The sequence below is a fragment of the Erythrolamprus reginae genome, chromosome 1, assembly GCF_031021105.1.
Source record: "Erythrolamprus reginae isolate rEryReg1 chromosome 1, rEryReg1.hap1, whole genome shotgun sequence".
In the NCBI taxonomy this organism is placed as follows: Eukaryota; Metazoa; Chordata; class Lepidosauria; order Squamata; family Dipsadidae; genus Erythrolamprus; species Erythrolamprus reginae.
The window spans coordinates 414,588,157-414,610,831 of NC_091950.1; the positions used below are offsets into that span (position 1 = coordinate 414,588,157).

At 46.2% G+C, this 22,675-nt stretch overlaps 1 protein-coding gene across 5 annotated transcripts in view; it reads right to left on the reverse strand.

Moving 5' to 3' along the window:
- CUEDC1 (CUE domain containing 1) overlaps positions 1–22,675 on the reverse strand; it is a 102,651-nt gene that overhangs the window by 29,256 nt on the left and 50,720 nt on the right. For 2 of the 5 annotated variants that reach the window (XM_070735268.1, XM_070735269.1), the window contains 2 exons: positions 8,583–8,724; positions 6,475–7,111 (listed from right to left, as the gene is read on the reverse strand). In XM_070735268.1, coding sequence (XP_070591369.1) covers positions 6,475–6,765 — 291 coding nt within the window. In that variant the 5' untranslated portion in view covers positions 6,766–7,111; positions 8,583–8,724. Of the gene's footprint in view, positions 1–677; positions 6,149–6,474; positions 7,112–8,582; positions 8,725–12,457; positions 12,525–22,675 lie in introns of those variants that run through there. The other 3 variants (XM_070735266.1, XM_070735267.1, XM_070735270.1) reach the window with 2 other exon arrangements.

Consider the following 22,675-nt stretch of genomic DNA (forward strand, 5'->3'; position numbering starts at 1 on the left):
TCCAGAGAACCTCCAGAGGGATGGGGGAGGATGTTTTTACCCTCCCCCGGGTCCAGGAAAGACTTTGGAGCCTGGGGAGGGCAAAACACGAGCCTATTGGGCCCACCAGAAGTTGGGAAACAGTCTGTTTCTGGCCTACAGAGGGGCTCCAGGGGGTGGGGAAAGTTGTTTTCACCCTCCCAAGGCATTGAATTATAGGTGTGGCACTCGTGCATGGGAGATATCCACACTCTTTCGGCACCCGAGAGAAAAAAGGTTTGCCATCACTGCTATAATAATAATAATAATAATAATAATAATAATAATAATAATAATAATAATAATAATAATAATAATAATAATAAAAAAAATTTTTATTAGATTTGTATGCCGCCCCTCTCCGAAGATTCGGGGCGGCTATAGAAGAGCACATGACCCTCTCCCTGCCCACCGTCATAAATATGAACCAGTTGCTGACTGTCCAAATTTTGATCATGTGACCATGGGAGAGGCTGCAACAGTTGTATGAAAGACCCGTTGTACCTACCTGAACGGTCTTCTCGATGCACTGGAAGGAGAGTCCAACATGGGTATTTAACCAATCCTATTGGTAGAGACTGAGTAAAAAATTAACATAATAAATAGGCACCGCCCCAACAGTCTCCCATGAGCCTCAGTTTTAAAAACGAATCACCAAGGAAAGAGGATAACCAAATTTATTGAACAATCCAACAACCCAACAACAACAACCCAACCTCCGGAGTCCCGAACCTTCAACTACCGGGTGGGTTTGGACTCTCCTTCCAGTGCATCGAGAAGACCGTTCAGGTAGGTACAACGGGTCTTCTCCACTGCATCTGGAAGGAGAGTCCAACATGGGATATACCAAAGCTCTCAAGGCCCATGGGAGGGAGAAGGTCTAACTAGGGACTTTGGAGAAACACACACCTTCTGGAGGACTCGCCTACCAAAAGCTGCCTCCGCCGAAGCAAAGGAGTCCACCTTATAATGCCTAATAAACGTAGTAGGCGCTGACCAGGTTGCTGCTCTACAAATGTCTTCGATGGACGCCTGAGTTGCCCAGGCCGCTGACACTGCTGAGCTCCTGGTTGAATGAGCTAGTATCCCGTCTGGAGGAGTATGCCCTCCCGCCTTATAGGCTTCAGAGATACAATCCTTAAGCCACCTACTAATAGACTTTGCCGATAGTCCAAGTCCCAATCTAGCCTCTGAAAAGGAAATAAACAGGTTTTCCGACTTTCTGAATGGTTCTGTTCTCCTAATATAAATCTTCAGAGCCCTCCTGACATCTACCTTATGCCACAGTAACTCAGAGGGATGAGTTCCATGAGTGCAGAAGTCAGGGAGGATCAACTCTTGCTTCCTATGGAAGACCGAATTTACCTTCGGTACAAATGCAGGGTCCAACCTAAGCACTACTCTGTCTGGATAGAACTGGCAGAGGTCTGCCCTTACAGATAATGCTGACAGCTCTGACACCCTGCGAGCAGATGTAATAGCTACAAGAAAGGCCGTCTTCAAGGAAAGTAACCTGACTGGTATAGTCCTCAATGGTTCAAAGGGAGGCTTAGTCAATGCTTGCAGTACCAGTGTAAGATCCCATGTTGGGAATCTCCTAACTGGAGGGGAATGAATATTTGTGGCTCCCTTAATAAATTCTCGAATCCAAGTATGCTGTGCTAACGTTCGAGACTCTGATGTCTGGATCATGGTAGATAAGGCAGCTACCTGCCTCCTCAATGTATTAGGGGCTAAACCTTGTTCTACCCCTGCCTGTAAAAATCCCAGAACATCTAAAACAGAAGCTACCCCAGGGTCGATAGAATGTTTAGTGCAAAATTTACAAAAGGCCGTCCAAGTCGCCTGATAGATTCGTGAGGTCGATGGACGCCTAGCGGCCTGCATGGTAGCTATGACCTTCTCCGGCAAGTTAAATTGTCTTAGTCTGTTCCTTTCAAGTGCCAGCCTGTCAAGTGTAGCCACTGGGGGTCCGGATGATGAAGGTTCCCCTGGCTGAGCGAGACAGACCGGTCCGGAATCCTCCACGGAGGCGACACTGAGAGCGCCACCAAGTCGGCGAACCATGGACGTCTTGGCCAGTAAGGGGCTATCAAGAGTACTTCCGCTTTCTCCTGGAGGATCTTCTCCACCACCCTCGGGACCAGGTTCACCGGTGGGAAGGCATACAGCAGACCTGGGGGCCAAGGAGCCCACAAGGCGTTCGTCCCTTCTGCTCTCGGATCTGGAAACCGTGTGAAGAACCTCTCGAGTTGAGCGTTCTGACTGGTGGCAAACAGGTCTACCAGGGGTACTCCAAACCTCTGGGTCAACTGTTTGAAGAGTTCCGGATCGAGTCTCCACTCTGACGGATCCAACGTTGCCCTGCTGAGCCAATCCGCTTTGATGTTGCTGACTCCAGCAATGTGTTCCGCAGTGAGGGACGCTAGGTGAGTCTCGGCCCAATTGAAAAGCCGTGAGGTCTCTTCCATGAGTCGGTGCGACCTCGTGCCCCCCTGGTGGTTCAGGTGGGCCCTGGTCGCCACATTGTCTGTTAATATGAGTATATGTCTGTTCTTTACTATGGGGGCAAAGGCTAAGAGGGCTAAAAAGACTGCCCTCAGCTCTAGAAAATTTATATTGACTGGGGACAGGTCTTCCACTGTCCAGATGCCCTGAGCCATGTGACGGCCCAGATGAGCTCCCCATCCGTATAAGCTGGCGTCTGTGGTAAGTATGAGTCGATCTTGTGTCCGGAAAGGAGAACCTCCCTGGATCGCCTCGGTGGTCCACCACTGTAGGGCCTTTGCGACTGCCCTGGGCAATTTGATTGACCTGTGGGAGTGGCTGATCCTGGCCCTCTGAGCTGGTAGCAGGAACCATTGCAGGCTTCTGATATGGTGTCTGGCCCAGGGTACAATCCCGATAGCGGACACCAGTGTTCCTAACACTTTTGACAACAGTGCCAACGGAACCCGACTGCGGCGAGACAGCTCGGTAACGAGACGGCGGATATTCTCCTGCCGCTCGGGAGACAGAGACACAGTGCCTGACATGGTGTCTATGATGGCTCCTAGATGCTGAAGCTTGGTAGCTGGCACCATCTGGCTCTTTTCCAAGTTGATGGTGAATCCATGGTCTTCTAGAGTACGCACCGTCCTGGACAAGTCCTCCCTGGCCTGACCGGGGGACCTGGACAAGATAATTATGTCGTCCAGGTAGGCCATCAGTCTGATGGAGTGCGACCGCAGATGCGCCGTCAAAGCGTCCAGCAACTTGGTAAAGGTTCGCGGGGCGGAAGATAGGCCAAAGGGCATGGCCTTGTACTGATAATGAATGCCCTCTGAACAAAACCTGAGGAATTTCCGATGAGCCGGGTATACCGGTACATGTAGGTAGGCCTCTTTCAGGTCTATCGAGGTTAGCAGATCTCGAGTCCTGATTGAAGGTAGAATGGTCTGTAATGAGTGCATGTGGAATCTCCTGTACTTTATAAAGACATTGAGCTGTTTCAGGTTTAGTATCATTCGGTATCCTCCTGATGTTTTGGCCACGAGGAAAATTCGGGAATAAAATCCTTTCCCTTCCTCCAGTGGCGGCACCTGCTCGATTGCTTGAATCTCTAGCAAATGAGCCACTTCTTTGTGGATCTGTTGTCGCTTTAGAGGGTCCCGGATTAGCGGGCAGTGTACAAAACGGTGAGGGGGTTGACCTATGAATTCCAACCGTAGTCCGTCTGACACGGTGGTTAGCACCCACCTGTCCGAGGAGGTCCTCCGCCAAGAGGGGCTGAAGTGTTGTAACTTCCCTCCCAGCGGCAGACTCCCGGCTGAGTCACTTTGAACGACGGAAGCCTCTCTGATTATACCCCCGAAAGGGCCGTCTGGTTGACTGGTAACCCCTCTGTCTGTCCTGGGAGAATCCACGGTCGCTCCGAAAGGGTTGCTGTGTATATTGGTTCTGGTTGAAAGGCCGCTGTGTCTGGCCTGAACCAGTAGGTGTCTCCCAGCGAGGGTTCTGGCGGCGCGTGTAAGGAGTGAACCTCCTATCCTGGCGTCTGCTGGATCGAGGCAGGACCTTTTTCTTGTCCTTGTCTTCAATTAAGACCTTGTCTAGGATCTCCCCAAAGAGCATTGAACCCTGTAATGGGGCTGAAGCGAGGCGCCACTTTGACTTCAAGTCTGCTGGCCAATTACGTAGCCACAGAAGTCTACGAGAAGAGAGTGTGGTAGCCATGCCTCTGCTGGCGAACTTAGCCGCATGGAGGGTTGCATCTGCTGAAAATTCAGCTGCCGCCAGCAGCTTACTCAAGTCCTGGCGTAATCTACCCTCCTCTGGTCCAATTCGTGACTGCATTTCTTGGAGCCACATTATGGAGGCTCTGTTAAAGAAGGAGGCCGCGGCCGCTGCTCTGAACCCCCAGCCGGCCATCTGGTGGGTTTTTCGCAATAGAGTTTCCGCCTTCCTGTCCTCAGGTTTTAGGCTCTCTCCCGTCTCAGATGGTACTAGGGCACTGGAAACCAGTGTCACTACTGGTTGATCGATGGGAGGGAACTCCAAAAGTTTCTCCACCTCCTCATCAAACGTATAGAATTTGCGCTCCAGGTTTGATGGTCCCTGGGCCGCTGCGGGGTATTGCCACGGTTTCTTGACCCCTTCAATGAAAATGTGTGAAGCCGGAATAGAATCAGTCTCGGGTTGAGGCTCCCTAAGCAGAGAAGCTGAAGTTTTTCCGGTGTCTTCCTCAGATGTCTTGGTTCCCTGGAGATTCATCACCTGCTTTGCCTTAAAAAGCAAGGTCCTAAACAGTGCTGGTTTGAAAAGACCTGCTACAGGCTGTTGCTCGGGTGGGTTCTCATCCTCTGAGAACTCGTACTCCTTGTCACTGTCCTCGCCAAAAACCGGCTCCTCTGATAGGGACCCCAGCCCCGAGGGGGGCGGTGCTGGCCAAAGGTTCCTTGTCTGAGGTGCAGCTCGGCGTGCATACTGGCTAGACCCTGCGGTCACCCCCTGCGAGTATATCTCAGCCATTAACTCCTGCATATCTGGGGGCATATGTTGCCAAGACCCCTGCTGGGACCGCAATCCGGCCGCCGTGGGGGTGAAGGTGGCTGAAGGGGGTTGTGCGCCTCGTCTTGCTGGCCCCACTGACTCAGGTCGTGTCCAAGACGGGGAGGGTGATGGTGCCGCTTGTGGTATAGAGAAAAACTGTCCATCTGGCGACCAATCACCTTCCTGGAAGGCCCCTGTAGGCCCATAGGCTGATTGCGGGGTCATAGGGTCAGGAGTGGTTACCTGCCGCTGAGTCAAGGGCACCACTGAAGGAGAAGGCTGTAAGGCCGCCTCTAACTTCTTCTCTAGCGCTTTTATGCGCTTCTCTGCCTCTTTAAGTGAAGCTGCTGAGGCTGGGGAGTGAGAAGCCTTGGATTTCTCTTTGGTCTTCCCCTTTTCCTTCTCTTTAGGGCCCGCCGGTGACCCAGCTTTGCTTTCCCCGGCTTGTTTCTCCATTGTACTCACTATTAGCACTTCGTTTTAATCACCGAGCCCGAAACCTCTCCTTAGCACCTCGTCACTCCGAAAAAAAAAATGGCGACCGGCCACCCTGTTGGTACTGCGCCTGCGCTCTGGAGCCCGAAGCTCTCTTGGCGCCCTCCAGCTGCCGGAAGCCCTTCCGGTCGGCGCGCTCCTCGCTCTCTTGGGGGCTACCCAAGATGGCGGCGCCCAGCGCTTTCGCGGGTTTTCCCCGCTTCCTTACGCTCGCCGCCCGAGGAAACCATGCCTGCCGCCGCTTCCCCGGCATCCTCGGACCTCCTGGGGGTCTCCCGGTTCCTGCCTCTTCCGAGGCTCCGTGGCGCTCTCGGCGGCGGTGGCGGCGGCGGCTATATTCAGCTCTCGCCGCTTCACAGCTGATTGGGCTGCCGCTCTTCCCAGCGGAGTCCCCTGGGGTGCCTCTTCGCCTCGGACCTCCCAGTGGGGGGGGCGGACCCCCCCACCTTCGGCCCGCAGCCCTCGTTTGACCGCGGAGGCCAGTGACTCCGGGCTGAGGTGCTCCTCTTGGGGGCAGATCCCGCGGAGGGAAACAGCCCCTAAGGAGATTGGTGGGGGTGTTGTCCTCGGAGGACAGAGACCCCTTCCTCCAACGCAGTTCCATCTGGAGAGGAGACAAAAACAACACATTAAACAAGGTAAAAAACAATAATTTACTCTAAGCAAAACTCAGTATGACTCTACTCTTGGACTGAGTTTTTAAAACTGAGGCTCATGGGAGACTGTTGGGGCGGTGCCTATTTATTATGTTAATTTTTTACTCAGTCTCTACCAATAGGATTGGTTAAATACCCATGTTGGACTCTCCTTCCAGATGCAGTGGAGAAAATGATTCAACATTGAACAATGCCATTGTAACTTTGAATGGCCATTAAAGGAATGATTGTAAGTCGAGGACTACCTCTATTCCAAAATGATGGGAAAGTTTACCTCCGGAGGAATGCTGTCGTCCGAATCCGAACTATCATCACATTCGCTGCAGTCCAAATTCATCTGCAGCAGTTGATCGATGGTGGCGTCTACCGCACCATTGTTGGCCCTCAGGACACATTCGATGATGTCGTAATCCATGTTGGGGAACATGGTCTTGAAATCCTCCATTGCCTGGTTAAACTCCAGCCTCCGTACTTGCCTTGCAGGGCGGCTATTGTTAAGTTCTTGAGCGGAAGAGCTGTTCCTCGAGCCGCCATTGCTGCTGCTCCGTCGGAACAGACTTGTCATTTTGGATAACCGTTTTTGGAAAATGTTTACACTTTTTCAAATCGGCTTCTGAGGTAGGAAAAGGAAGAAACGTGAGAAGAGACGTATAAATCCGAGGAGAAGGGCAGGGGAGGCACAATCCGCCTTCCAGTTTTCTGGTCAAGAAGAAGAAACGCAAGCGTCTCGCAGAACGACTGGCCGACAGTCCACCACAAAATGGCGGCACATTGGAGATGGTGAAACAAGATGGAGGCGAGGAAGCCTACAGAGGTTCAGTCCTGGATCGATCCACAACAAGAGGAAATCGTTGGCGACGGACTTCTTCAGAGATATGGGAGCGTCCAAAACCCCAGTTACATTTCTCTTACTGAAAAAAGAAAGAAATGTGTTTTTAAAATGGAGTAAGCCATGTTATAATATAGAAATTGATATCAATACCTCTCCCACCCTCCCTTAATAAGACCTTTCTGTAGTTTTGCAGAAGTTCAGATGAGTTTAACAATAATAATAACAACAAAGTTGGAAGGGACCTTAGAGGTCTTCTAGTCTAACACCCTGCTTAGGCAGGAAACCCTACGCTATGTCAGACAGATGGTTATCCAACATCTGCTTAAAAGTTTCCAGTGTTGTTTTGCGCTCATAACTTCTGGAGGAAAGCTGTTCCACTGGTCAACCATTCTGATTGTCAGGAAATTTCTCCTTAGTTCTAAGGTACTTCTCTCCTTGTTTAGTTTCCACCCATTGCTTCTTGTGCTACCCTTAGGTGCTTTGGAGAATAGGTCGGCTCCTTCTTTGTGGCAGCCTCTGAGATATTGGAACACTGCTATCATGTCTCCCTTGGTTCTTCTTTTCATTAAACTAGCCATGCCCAGTTCCTGCAACCGTTCTTCATATGTTTTAGCCTTCAGTGCTCTAATCGTCTTTGTTGCTCTTCTCTGCACTTTTTCTACAGTCTGCACTTACTTTTTGCATCGTGGCGACCAAAACTGAATGCAGTAATCCAGGTGTGGCCTTACCAAGGCATTATAAAGTGGTATTAACACTTCACATGATCTTGATTCTATCTCCCTGTTAATGCAGTCTAGAAGTATGTTGGCTTTTTTGGCAGCTCCTGCACATGCCTGGCTCACATTTAAATGATTGTCCCTTAGGACTCCAAGATCCCTCTCACAGTTACTACTGTTGAGCAATGTACAGTGATACCTCGTCTGCTTGCTAAGAAACCCATAAAATATTTTAAATCTGTCAGATTATTTATGATTTGTTTCCACGTGTTGTGAGCCGCCCTGAGTCTTCGGAGAGGGGCGGCATACAAATCTAAGTAATAAATAATAAATAAATAAATAATAAATGAGCGAGCACAAGGGATGTGGAGTTGCGCGCCCTGCTGCATTTTCCCTACCAAAGTTATAGTGTGTTGTGGTTAGTTCTGGCCCAGCTCCTGCCCCAAGGACAGTGGATGTGTGGGAGACATCCACATGCTGCAGGCCTGTTTTGCCCCCGGTGGAATCTGCTGAGGAAGGCTCCTTTGACCAAGAAGACATGAGTGACAGGGAGGAGGAGAGTGTGGCAGACAATTACCAGTTTGTTTGGAGACCAGTGCTCTTTGCTATACCAAAAGAGGGCTTAGTTTAAGTGAATTTTCATTATAAAGAACATTGTTTTGAATTTTCAAATGTGTGTGTGTCTGAAATTTGTACCTGTGAATTTTTGGGAGGATTCTACCAGAGAGCCCGACAGAACATAGTGTAGCCCATACCTGTAGGAACTCAATACTGCTGTCTTTATCTAACACAGGAACTTTGGAATTTTAGGAAGTACTCGTTGTATATACATACCTTCAGAAGTATATTTTGAACATGGAAAAGATTTTCACCATCGCATCCCTCCAATAATTCTGAATGAACTATTTCCGGTCAAGGCAGAGAAAGGGAGTCTTTCATTGTCTGTCCATAAGGATGGAGAAAAAGACATAGCAACCTGCCAAAAGACAAAAAGCACGTGTCTTAATTTATCTCATTTCAGATATAATTGTATGCAATTTATGGATGTGGGCAAAATCCATTCAAAAAACAAAATGAGTAAAGCTCAAATGGTCACTAAATGAACAGCCGCAAGTTGAGGGTTACCTGTATATTTGCTGAGGCTTTATTTAAACTTATACAGTGGTACCTCATGATACGAACCCCTCGCCATACGAACAACCCGAGATACGAACCCGGGGTTCGGATATTTTTTGCCTCTTCTTACGAACATTTTCCGTCTTATGAACCTGCCCCCGCCGCCCAGCTGTCGCTTTTTGAAACAGCCGGGGGGGCTTCCCAGTGTCCTCCTGAACCCGAACGCCAAACCCAAACTTCCAGGTTCGGCGTTCAGGAGGCCGCCGAGAAGCCCCCCGGCTGTTTCAAAAGACAACAGCCGGGCGGCGGGGCTTCTCTGTGGCCTCCCGAACGCTGAATCCGGAAGTTCGGCAAAAGTTCAGGTTCAGGAGGCCGCCGAGAAGCCCTGCCGCCCGGCTGTCACTTTTTGAAACAGCCGGGGGGCTTCCCAGCATCCTCCTGAACCCGAACGCCAAACCCGAACTTCCAGGTTCGGCGTTCGGGAGGCCGCCGAGAAGCCCCCCGGCTGTTTCAAAAGGTGACAGCCGGGCGGCGGGGCTTCTCGGCGGCCACCCGAACCCGAACTTTTGCCGAACTTCCGGGTTCGGCATTGGGAGAATGCTGAGAACGCCCAGCTGTTTCAATTGAAACAGCCAGGCGTGGGCGTTTTTTTTGCGGGGGGGTTTTCCATTGCACGCATTAATTTATTTTTCATTGTTTCCTATGGAAAACAATGTTTCGCCTTACGAACTTTTCGCCTTACGAACCTCCCCCGGGAACCAATTAGGTTCGTAAGACGAGGTATTACTGTATTTGTTTCTGTATGCACAAATACAATATTATACAAAAATATAAACAATATACAGAATATGATACAAATTATTTTACAATGTTTTAATATTTATAATATGAAAATATTATATTTTAATGTAATACAATGTACTATACTATAATAAGTATAGTTCTGTATAGTCTAGTCTAGTATAGCATAGTAGTGTTGTATTGTATTGTATTGTATTGTATTGGTATGCTATGCTATGCTATGGTATAGCAAAATATTTTTATAATATTAAAATATTATAAGAAATATACAAAATATTTGTACCAATATTATACATATATGTGCAATATTTGTCTGGGTACAAATATTGCTTATTTGTACCCGGACTATCATTAAGTGTTTTCTTTTATGTACATTGAGAGCATATGCACCAAGACAAATTCCTTGTGTGTCTAATCACACTTGGCCAATAAAAGTTCTGTTCTGTTCCTTTCTATCCTATTCTATTCTATCCTATGTGTTTTATTAAGGTTGTATACCAGTGATTGCATGACCTCTGTAGATGCCATATGCTAATTAAAATAAATAAATAAACCTAGATGGCCAGAAACAACTGGAAGCAGGCAATCAAATTTGATTCAGGTTTGAGATGTTCATGGGACATTGCTAATCATATATAAAAAGTAGGGAGCTGGCATCATAACTCAGCTTTTACCACTCTGGCATCCCACCGCCCTGGTCTTGCCCTTACATCGATGCTTCGTAACTCAATAGCCCTTGAGAGATCTGTTCCCATGAATGTATTTAAGCTGGTCATGGAATGACCCATTTTCAAGGTTTACACAAGGCACTGAACCATAAATGAACCAAGCGACAGTCACATAATTGGCACGCCATGCAAACGCTATCGCTCTAGCTTTAATTGTATTGCATCCCAGCTATCAGTTAGGTCCCACAGAGTGGGCCTTCTCCGGGTCCCATCAACTAAACAATGTCGTTTGGCGGGCCCCAGGGGAAGAGCCTTCTCTGTGGCTGCCCCGGCCCTCTGGAACCAACTCCCCCCAGAGATTAGAACTGCCCCCACCCTCCCTGTCTTTCGTAAACTACTCAAGACCGCCAGGCATGGGGGAGTTGAGATATTCCTTCCCCCTAGGCCATTACAAGTTATGTATGGTATGTTTATGTGTATGTTTGGTTTTTTAATAAGGGTTTTTAGTTGGTTTTTTAATTATTATTATTATTGGATTGTTACATGTTGTTTTATCATTGTTGTTAGCCGCCCCGACTCTACGGAGAGGGGCGGCATACAAATCCAATAAATCATTATTATTATTATTATTATTATTATTATTATTATTATTATTATTCTAAAAGCCAACAAATGACACTGTGGTTTCTGAAGTGCAAACCAGGCCCTACTTTGCCTTGACATGTGAGAGATTTCTGTCTTTGCAATTAAAAGAAAGATCAAGCTCACTTCAGAATGAGCCTTTCTCTGAGGGACAAATGTTTATTCAGCTTATGATTCTCAATTCTGGATCTGACTTCACGGGAAGAGTCCAAGAAAATTGAACATTTCCTCGTAAATCTCCCGAGCTTTGTTGTTGGGCAATCTGCCAAGGAGGTTCTGGAACAGCATTATTAGCTAGGAAGTAAAAGGATGTTAATCTAATGGCAGATTGCATTCAATTCAAAAAAGTTCACAAATAAAGGGGGGGGTCTGCCTTTTATAATCAAAATAAACCAATATGCATAATTTTTTCCAGTTCAATTTTCATATCATTGTGTGCAGAAATGTTCAGACTACTTTCCAAGTGAAAAAAGTTTTCAAATTGATCAAACATAAGCACTTCAAATGAAGAATTTTTGGTCCGGGTCAGGATGACCCTGAAACAGACCTCTAGGGACTATTTTTTTTCAGCAAGAAAGAAACCCCCAGGTGTTACCCCACTGACTCACCAGGAAGTTTCTACACAGCAGGCAATTGCTGAGCCATCAAACCACACCCAGCCACCAGTATTTATAGAAGGAAGGCAGCTCAGGTCTCGCAGTGTTCGCCTTAGAACAAGGACAGAAACACCAGCCTGAAGATGACGAGTGAGACCTCGTCGAAACGTCGCCAGAAATTTCCAAATCCTACACAGGAAGAAACCTGAATATACCAAGACCATCATACCTGTACCCGTGAAAATCTACGAAAACATATATATATATTCGTAGATTTTCACGGGTATATGTATGTAGATTGTTCTGAGTTCGGGTTTTGCCCCATGTAATATTTTGAGTGTCTATGCAACGTTTCGGTGAAATCACATTCACAATCATCAGGCTGAAGTTTTAAGCTTCGTGCTGCTGTAAATATAGTTTGTTTGCAACTGCCATTTGTTCCTTATATATAGTGGTGGGGGTGGAGATTTGGTTTGAATGTAGCAAATAGATTGGGTGGCTATGTTTTAATGATTTGATTGGTTGGTGGAATCACATTTAGTTGAAGGATTGACATGTTGATGATTATGATATATATATGGTTTTTTTTAGCAGTTGCTGCACACTGCTGGCTCATATTTAAATAGCTGTCCACTAGGAATCCAATTTCAGCTCTTACACACACACACACACACACGCACACACACACACACACAGCCTAAGCAATACACAGATGCACACACACCCCAGATCAAAGCCATATTGTCCTCTTCCTGCATTTGTCCAGTAGCACCTCTTTCCAAGTTCTTAAACACATGCTTCTCCTACGCACCCAAGCCATGGAAAACTCTTCATTCACAGCAATTGGCATTCAAACAGGTTTTACCCATAAAAAGCTCCTACGCACCTCATTCAAAAGCTTTTTCCCCCCATTTGGTCTGGGGCCTTGCGCAGTTGGAAATTCTCAATCATTTTCCGTTAAAGACCGCAAACGCACTCATGATTCGAGCTTGGAAGCTGGCAAGGATGCTTCTCTCGGGACAACTGAACGGGGGCAGCTGGAGTGGGACAAAGGAAGCCTCTTTTCACATTCTGAAACCTGCCAAAAATCTCCTGCCTGTTTTCCGATCCAAGAGCTGCAGACGGGGTTGCGGTTAGAAATGCGAGCTGGCCCCATATTTCCCATTACAAGTCTAGGCTACAGTAATACATTGAAGTATTAGTAGCACTTTGTAAAGCCTTGGTAAGATCACACTTGAAATATTGGATCCAGTTTTGGTCGCCACTATATAAAAAGGATGTTGAGACTCTAGAACTGTGATTTATTTATTTATTTTATTTATTTGATTTTTATGCAGTCCTTCTCCTTGGCTTACAACACATTAGCAACAGCACTTTTTAACAGAACCAGCCTATTGCCCCCACAATCCGGGTCCTCATTTTACCCACCTTGGAAGGATGGAAGGCTGAGTCAACCTTGAGCCGGTGATGAGATTTGAACCACTGACCTGCAGATCTACAGTCAGCTTCAGTGGCCTGCAGTACAGCACTCTACCTGCTGCGCCACCCCGGCTCTGGTGAACTAGTGATGGTTGAGACTCTAGAACCAGTGATGGCACACAGAGCGATATCTGTTGCCCTAGCTCAGCTCCAACATTCATTCATTCATTCATTCATTCATTCATTCATTCATTCATTCATTCATTCATTCATTTATTAGATTTGTATGCCGCCCCTCTCCGTAGACTCGGGGCGGCTCACAACAATAACAAAGACAATGTAAGAACAAATCTAATAATTTAAAAAACACTAAAAAACCCATTATTAAAAGCAAGCATACACACAAACATACTATGTATAAACTGTATAGGCCCGGGGGAGATGTCTCAGTTCCCCCATGCCTGACGGCAGAGATGGGTCTTAAGAACTTTACGAAAGGCAAGGAGGGTAGGGGCAGTTCCGATCTCCGGGGGGAGCTGGTTCCAGAGGGTCGGGGCCGCCACAGAGAAGGCTCTTCTCCTGGGTCCTGCCAAACGACATTGTTTAGTCGACGGGACCCAGAGAAGGCCAACTCTGTGGGACCTAACCGGTCGCTGGGATTCATGCGGCAGAAGGCGGTCCCGGAGATATTCTGGTCCGATGCCATGAAGGGCTTTATACATGCATGTGTGTGCCGGCCAGCTGATTTTTGGCTCACACAGAGGCTCGGGAGGGCGTTTTTAGCTTCCAGAGAGCCTTGGAGGGGATGGGGAAGGACGTTTCTACTCTCGTTTGGCTCCAGGAAAGCCTTTAGAGCAGTGGTTCTCAACCTGGGGGGCCGGGACCCCTTTGGGGGTCGAATGGCCATTTCACAGGGGTTGCTTAAGACCATGGGGAAAAAAACAAATTTCCCATGGTGTTAGGAAATTAAGCTTCTATTCTGGCACCTTGGAACATATTTTTACAATCCAACCAATCAGGCATTTACAGTGGGGGTGTCTCTCTGACCTTCCTGCCAATCCGCTTAAAGTTCTGTTGGGAGAATTGGCACTATACTTATGGTTGGGGGACACCACAACATGAGGAATTGTATTAAGGGGCCGCGGCATTAGAAAGGTTGAGAACTACTGCTTTAGAGCCTAGGGAGGGCAAAACACAAGCTTACTGGGTCCATCAGGAATTGGGAAACAGGTCACGCATGTGCGATAGTGCTCACATATAGTGATGGGCGAAACCAATGGTGTTCGGGTTCGGCAAGTTCGGACGAACTTTAAGCAAAATTCAGCTGAACCCAAACCCAAACCGAACCCAAACCTGAATGGGGAATCCCATCAAGAGATTCCGGGGGTGGAGCTTTGACGTCAAGTATACCGGCAGGTTGCTAAGGACGCCAAGGTGATCACTTCCAGGAAGTGATCACCTTGGCGTCCTTAGCAACCTGCCGGTGACGTCAAGGCTCCGGCCCCGGAATCTCTTTGTGGGAGGGATTCCCCAGCTCCTTCAAAGGGAGGTCTTCACGTAAAAATAAACATTGTTATTTTTACGAGAAAGGACATCGCAGCGGCGCTGCAAGCAAAGGGCGGTCCTTTCACGTAAAAATAACAATGTTTATTTTTACGTGAAGACCTCCCTTTGAAGGAGCTGGGGAAACCTTCCCACGAAGAGATTCCAGGGGCGGAGTTTTGACGTCACTGGCAGGTTGCTAAGGACGCCAAGGTGATCACTTCCTGGATTCCATGGAACCCAGGAAGTGATCACCTTGGCGTCCTTAGCAACCTGCCAATGATGTCAAAACTCCGAACGCTGAATGCGACCCCGAACTTTGCCCCAAGTTTCAAAAAATTTCGGGTTTGTGTTCAGCATACCGAACACCGCAAAATTCGATATGGACCCGAATTGTGCGGGTTTGGTTCGCCCATCACTACTCACACATGCTCTTTCGGCACCTGAGGATGAAACACAAGCCTACTGGACCTACTAGAAGTCGGGGAACAGGCCATTTCTGGCCTCCAGAGGGTCTCCAGGGGGTGGGGAAAGCTGTTTTTCCTTCCCCACGCATTATAGGTGTAGGCAGTTGCGCATGCTCTTTCAGCACCGGAGGGAAAAAAGGTTCGTCATCACTGCTCTAGAAAGAATGAAGAGAAGAGCAAGAAAGATGATTAGGGGACTGGAGGCTAAAACATATGACGAACGGTTGCAGGAACCGAGTATGTCTAGCAACCCTTGTTGTGATGCTTGCGCAAGCAGGGCTGTGCGTATACACACTTGCACACCCACTCATGCAGCCTAGTAGCCAATAGGTGGTAGACCCTGGAATAAAAGACCTACAAGGTCCCTCCCAACTCTGGAATTCTGATGCTATAGAACAGTGATGGCAAACCTTTTTTTCCCCAGGTGCTGAAATAGCATGGGCGTGCGCTATCGTGCCTGCGCGAGTGCCCATACCCATAATTCAACGCCTGGGGAGAGCGGAAAAAAAGCTTCCTGAGGCCCTCTGGAGGCCGGAAACAGCCTGTTTCCCAACTTTTGGTGGGCCCAGTAGGCTCATGTTTCGCCCTCCCCAGGCTCCAAAGACTTCCCTGGAGCTGGAGGGGAGTAAAAAAGCCCTCCGCCACCTCCACACACACCCGGACGCTCTCTGGAAGCCAAAAATGCCCTTCCAGAGCCTCCAGGGGAAGAGCCTTCTCTGTGGCAGCCCCGGCCCTCTGGAACCAACTCCCCCCAGAGATTAGAATTGCCCCCACCCTCCTTGCCTTTCGTAAGCTGCTTAAAACCCACCTCTTCCACCAGGCATGGGGGAATTGAGATACTCTTTCCCCCTAGGCCTTTACAATTTTATGCATGGTATATCTGTATGTATGATTGGTTTTTATAATAATGGGTTTTTAAACTGTTTTTAGTATTGGATTATTATTATATGCTGTTTTATTACTGTTGTTAGCCGCCCCGAGTCTGCAGAGAGGGGCGGCATACAAATCCAATAAATAAATAAATAAATAAATAAATAAATAAATAAATAAATAAATAAATAAATATGAGCCAAAACTCAGCTAGTTGGCCGACACCTGCACGCTCTCCATCGACCCAACAGGCGCAAGTAAACCAGGAGCATTTTACCCCGGCTGCATAGGCATCTTCAGGTAACTTGACAACCATACACAAAGCAATCCATCATTAGCTTCTTCAGAGACGCTTGACTTCTCATCTAACCTAAACCCCTGGGGATTTCCTATCCAAGCGCTACTGCGGTTTCCTAATCCATCCCTATGCTTAATTGCCTACAAATGAACTGTGACAAAAAAAAGAAGCTATACGTGCAACAAATACTGTAAATAAATGTCATCTTTGCAGGGCACACAAAAAAGAGTTGAGCTTGACTCATAGCAACAGCTGCCTTGGTAGCCTTGGGCAAAGGCTTTGTCCCTTTTGTTCTTTTTTGGATTTGGGTTTCTTTATAAACACTCCAAACTAGTCAACGGCTCTGTAAATCCCAAGCAATCAAGTGCTAACCACACAACTCTACTTAGCTGCTGAAATTAGCCAAGTACGCATGATAAACAGTTCTCCAATGTTTCAGCAAGAATCCTTTCCTTGCCCAGTTTGACAAGTCTGCACTGGTTCCTGAACTCTCCTTTTCGAATAGCAGAGTTGGGTAATGTTCTTGAATTGTAGTGTATAAATTCTTGGCAACTGATACTCCTACGTGGGAGTCCCAGGCCTTTCAGATCAAGTTGACTTAAGTTGGAATCAGTTTAAGTTTATTTATTAATTTATTAATTATACAGTGGTACCTCTACCTAAGAACGCCTCTACAGTACTTACGAACTTTTCTAGATAAGAACCGGGTGTTCAAGATTTTTTTGCCTCTTCTCACGAACCATTTTCCACTTACAAACCCGAGCCTCTGACTCTGTAACTGGAAAAGGCAGGGAGAAGCCTCCGTGGGGCCTCTCTAGGAATCTCCTGGGAGGAAACAGGGCCGGAAAAAGGCGGGGAGAAGCCTCTGTGGGGCCTCTCTAGGAATCTCCTGGGAGGAGAGAGGGCCAGGAAAAGGCAGGGAGAAGCCTCTGTGGAGTCTCTCTAGGAATCTCCTGGGAGGAAACAGGGCCGGAAAAAGCAGGCAGAAGCCTCTGTGGGGCCTCTCTAGGAATCTCCTGGGAGGAGAGAGGGCCGGAAAAGGCGGGGAGAAGCCTCTGTGGGGCCTCTCTAGGAATCTCCTGGCAGAAACAGCGCCTCCACCCTCCCTGTGGTTTCTCCAATCGCACGCATTATTTGCTTTAACATTGATTCCTATGGGGAAAATTGCTGCTTCTTACGAACGTTTCTACTTAAGAACCTGGTCATGGAACTAATTAAGTTCGTAAGTAGAGGTACCACTGTACATATAGGCCAGGATAACCTTGTCTTTCATTTCTGGGAACTCTTCTGAAAGCTTAACTTAGCAACAGAGAGGGAAACTTCACATTATAAGCACTGAGGACCTGTATACTGCACGAGTCAAAAAGAGGGCGGGGAAAATATTTACTGACCCCTCACATCCTGGACACAAACTGTTTCAACTCCTACCCTCAAAACGTCGCTACAGAGCACTGCACACCAAGACAACTAGACACAAGAACAGGTTTTTTTCCGAACGCCATCACTCTACTAAACAAATAATTCCCTCAACAATGTCAGACTTTCTACTAAATCTGCACTTCTATTCTACTAGTTTTTCTCATCATTCCTTTCACCCATTTCCTCCCATGTTGACTGTATGACTGTAACTTGTTGCGTATATCCTATGATTTTTATTAATATTGCTTCTTCATTGCTTATTTGACCCCTATGACAATCATTAAGGACGTACCACATGATTCTTGACAAATTTATATTTTATTTTATGTACGCTGAGAGCATATGCACCAAGACAAATTCCTTGTGTGTCCAATCACACTTGGCCAATAAAATTCTATTCTATTCTATTCTATTCTATTCTATTAAGAGCAGCGGTGAGTTGCACCTGATTCGACCCAGTTCTGCGAACCAGGAGCATCGGCAGCAGGCGGCTCCACTCACCCACAACCGGTTTTACAACCCACTGCTGGTTAAGCGGAATCACAAAATAACTTTTTTGTAGTTTATACCAAAGTTTTGAACACGAATTCTTTTCAGAAAGGGTTGGTGCGCAAATCCTTGGAAACATAGAAACATAGAAGTCTGACGGCAGAAAAAGACCTCATGGTCCATCTAGTCTGCCCTTATACTATTTTCTGTATTTTATCTTAGGATGGATATATGTTTATCCCAGGCATGTTTAAATTCAGTTACTGTGGATTTATCTACCACGTCTGCTGGAAGTTTGTTCCAAGGATCTACTACTCTTTCAGTAAAATAATATTTTCTCATGTTGCTTTTGATCTTTCCCCCAACTAACTTCAGATTGTGTCCCCTTGTTCTTGTGTTCACTTTCCTATTAAAAACACTTCCCTCCTGGACCTTATTTAACCCTTTAACATATTTAAATGTTTCGATGATGTCCCCCCTTTTCCTTCTGTCCTCCAGACTATACAGATTGAGTTCATGAAGTCTTTCCTGATACGTTTTATGCTTAAGACCTTCCACCATTCTTGTAGCCCGTCTTTGGACCCGTTCAATTTTGTCAATATCTTTTTGTAGGTGAGGTCTCCAGAACTGAACACAGTATTCCAAATGTGGAAAGGATTTCCATTCATAAAATGACAGGCCTATTCATTTCAACCTAAAAAATTGTACTTGCAACAGTAATATGTCTAGTGCAACCACAAGACCAATACTGAAATATATAGTTAATTTACAGTTACAGGTAGGTTTTGATAAGTACACGTGGAGCACTATTTCACATACAGCGAATAGCAAAAGCAATACCAATAGCACTAGTACCTCCGGAACCGCCTGCTACCGCATGAATCCCGGCGACCGATAAGGTCCCACAGAGTTGGCATTCTCCAGGTCCCGTCGACTAAACAATGTCGTTTGGCGGGCCCCAGGGAAAGAGCCTTCTCTGTGGCGGCCCCGGCCCTCTGGAATCAACTTCCCCCGGAGATTAGAACAGCCCCCACCCTCCTTGTCTTTCGCAAATTACTCAAGACCCACCTATATCGCCAGGCATGGGGGAACTGAGACACCTCCCCCAGGCTTTTATATTTTATGTTTGGTATGTATGTGTTGTATGGTTTTAATTGTTGGGGTTTTATATATCTTTTCTTTTAATATTAGATTTGTTTACTGTTATATTGTTTTTATTATTGTTGTGAGCCGCCCCGAGTCTTCGGAGAGGGACGGCATACAAATCTAATAAATTGAATTGAATTGACTTCTATACCACTTTCACAGTGATTTTAAAGCCCTCTCTAAGCGGTTTACAGAGTCAGCATTTCTCACCCAACAATCTGGGCCCTCATTTTACCAACCTCAGAAAGATGGAAGGCTGAGTTAACTTTAAGCCCTTCAGGATCAAACTGCTAGCAGTGGGCAGAGTTAAGACCAGTCACGGGTTTCTACTGGTTCACACTGGTTCGGCCTCAGTCCTTGATTTGCATGTGAAAAGAAGGGCAGGATAAAACTATATACAGTGTTCCCTCGATTTTCACGGGGGATGCGTTCCGAGACCGCCTGCGAAAGTCGAATTTCCGCGAAGTAGAGATGCGGAAGTAAATACACAATTTTTGGCTATGGACAGTATCACAAGCCATCCTTTAACACTTGAAACCCCTAAATTACCATTTCCCATTCCCTTAACAACCATTTACTCACCATTATTACTGGTACTTACTATTGAATAAAATACTTAGTGATCCTGATATTTATAAACGTAATTATTATTATTATTATTTATTATTATTATTATTATTATTATTATTATTATTATTATTATTATTATTTATTGGATTTGTATGCCGCCCCTCTCCGCAGACTCGGGGCGGCTAACAACAGCAGTAAAACAGTACAACAAAATCCAATACTAAAAAACAGTTAAAAACCCATTATATAAAAACCAGTCATACATACAAACATACCATGTATAAAATTGTAAAGGCCTAGGGGGAAAATGTATCTTAGTTCCCCCATGCCTGGCGGCAGAGGTGAGTTTTAAGCAGCTTATGAAAGGCAAGGAGGGTGGGGGCAATTCTAATCTCTGGGGGGAGTTGGTTCCAAAGGGTCGGGGCCGCCATAGAGAAGGCTCTTCCTCCGGCTCCCGCCAAGCGACATTGTTTGGTTGACGGGACCTGGAGATGACCCACTCTGTGGGACCTTATTAACAATAATATTATTATTAACAATAATAATTTTTTTGTTATTTATTTGCAAAAATTATTAGTTTGGCGATGACGTATGACATCATCGGGCGGGAAAAACTGTGGTATAGGAAAAAATCGCGAAGTATTTTTTAATTAATATTTTTGGAAAAACTGTGGTAGAGGCTATTCGTGAAGTTTGAACCCGCGAAAACAGAGGGAACACTGTATTTAAAAAGAACTGTATAGGTCAGCTGCTTGTAGAAGAAGTTAGCTTTGAGAAATAAACTCAACTAACCAAACTATGCAGGAGAATAAATGCAGATACACACTACAACTATTTGGGGGAGAAAAATATTATGCTTTTAGAGCTGATTAGCTTCCCCTGTATCGTCCTCTTCACAACAGCCCTGTGAGGTATATTAGGACACAAAAAAAGAGCTGTCAAACAGATAAGCTGTCGGGTAGATTCTATTATAATTTCATTCGTACAACATCCTTCATTTACTGTAAAACCTTCTATGGATGTGCGTGATACCCTGGACCTTGAATCAGGAGGCTATCATCACCCCACATACAGAGCTAACAGCATGATCGTCACTGCCGTATACTTAATCCAAATAAAAACTAACCAAGGTCATCCTGCAAATCCATCTCCTACATCTTTAGGTGACCTAGTTAAATATGTTGCATAAATGCAGCTGCTGTGTGTTATCAGTCAAATTCCAATTAAGTGGTAGCAGACAGAACATCTTTTACTCTAAGGTTTCTGTTTCTAAAAGATATCGGTACCTTCATTAAGGGCTTAAACTCGCCCCCCCCCCCTGTATATAACATAGTATATAACATAGAATAGAATAGAATAGAATAGAATTATTTTATTGGCCAAGTGTGATTGGACACATAAAGAATTTGTCTTTGGTGCAGTCTACGGAGAGGGACGGCATACAAATCTAAATAGTAATAATAATAATAATAATAATAATAATAATAATAATAATAATAATAATAATAATCTTTGTTTTGTAAAAAGTGGTCGAAAATGAGCAAGCAAAACTACTGTGGGACTTCCGACTTCAGACTGACCGAATTCTGAAGCATAACACACCAGACATTGTGATCGTGGAGAAAAAGAAAGTATGGATCATCGACATCGCAGTCACTGTTCCTTGAAAGCTGCGCGCGTGCGTGCCCCCAAATACCCTCCCGCACACCCGTTTTCACGGCTGCGCGCTCCCCATCCCTCTGCCAGCCCGCGGGGGGGGGCAGGGAGGCGTCGGCAGCAGAAGGGAAGGGAGCCGCGGCCGTCCCTGCTTCCCCATGGTGCCTCCGGCCCCCTCGGCCTTTCGGCGCTGCCCCCAGCCCGCCCGATCCACCCCCTCTGCTCCTCCGCCGCCTCCTGCCTTTGGGCGTGGCTCCTCCCGCACCCGGAATGAACGCCCTGCCCGTCTCACAGTCCCTTTGCCAAGAGCACTTTCGTCCCGGGCTCTCAGCAAGGCGAAGGCTTTTCTTATTTTGAATGTTCCGAGTGGGCTGGTATGGAGATAGGGAGCGCGCGCAACCGCCCGCGCGCCCCTGACATTGAATATCACCTTCGCCAGCCTCCGCTGAGAAGAACAGAGAGAGAACGAGAGTGAGTGAGAACAACAGACAGCAAGATAGAGAGAAAGTGAGAAAGAGAGAGAGAGAGAAAGGGGGGAGAGAAAGAGATAGCAAGAGAGAGAGAACAAGAGAGAGAAAGAGTGTGAGAAAGAAAACAAGAGAGAAAGAGTGAGAGAGAGAGAGCAAGAGAGAGAAAGAAAACAAGAGAGAGAGTGAGAAAAAGAGAGCAAGAGTGGAAGAGAAAGAGAGAGAGAGATGAGAGGAAGGAAGAGAGAGAGAGAAGAGTGGAAGGAAGAGATAGAGAGAAATGATAGAAAAAAGGGGAGAAAAGAGAAATGAGAAAATGATTGAGGCAGAGAATGACAGGAGAGAGAAACAGAAAGTGACTCTTGATTTAAAGCATATGGTAAAAGCACTTAAATAATAACAGAGAAAAAAACCCCAGCCCTCACCTGTTTTTATTAATAGTTATGTTTTTGGTTTTGCTGGTTGATTTAGTTTTAATAGTAATGGATTTTGGTTTTTTAAAATTATTAATTTCTTTTAATAAAAAAGAAGGGATTTTTTCTTATTTATTTATTTATTTATTTATTTATTTATTTATTTACTTATTTATTCATTCATTCATTCATTCATTTATTCATTCTATGCCGCCCAGTCCCAAAGGGACTGTCGCTCAGACACTATACTTTTCCGCCCACACCAAAAAAAAATTAGAGGGTACATTGATCGCAATCCCAGGAGACAGCAGAATTGAGGAGAAGCAGCTAGAAAAATTAGTGAAATAC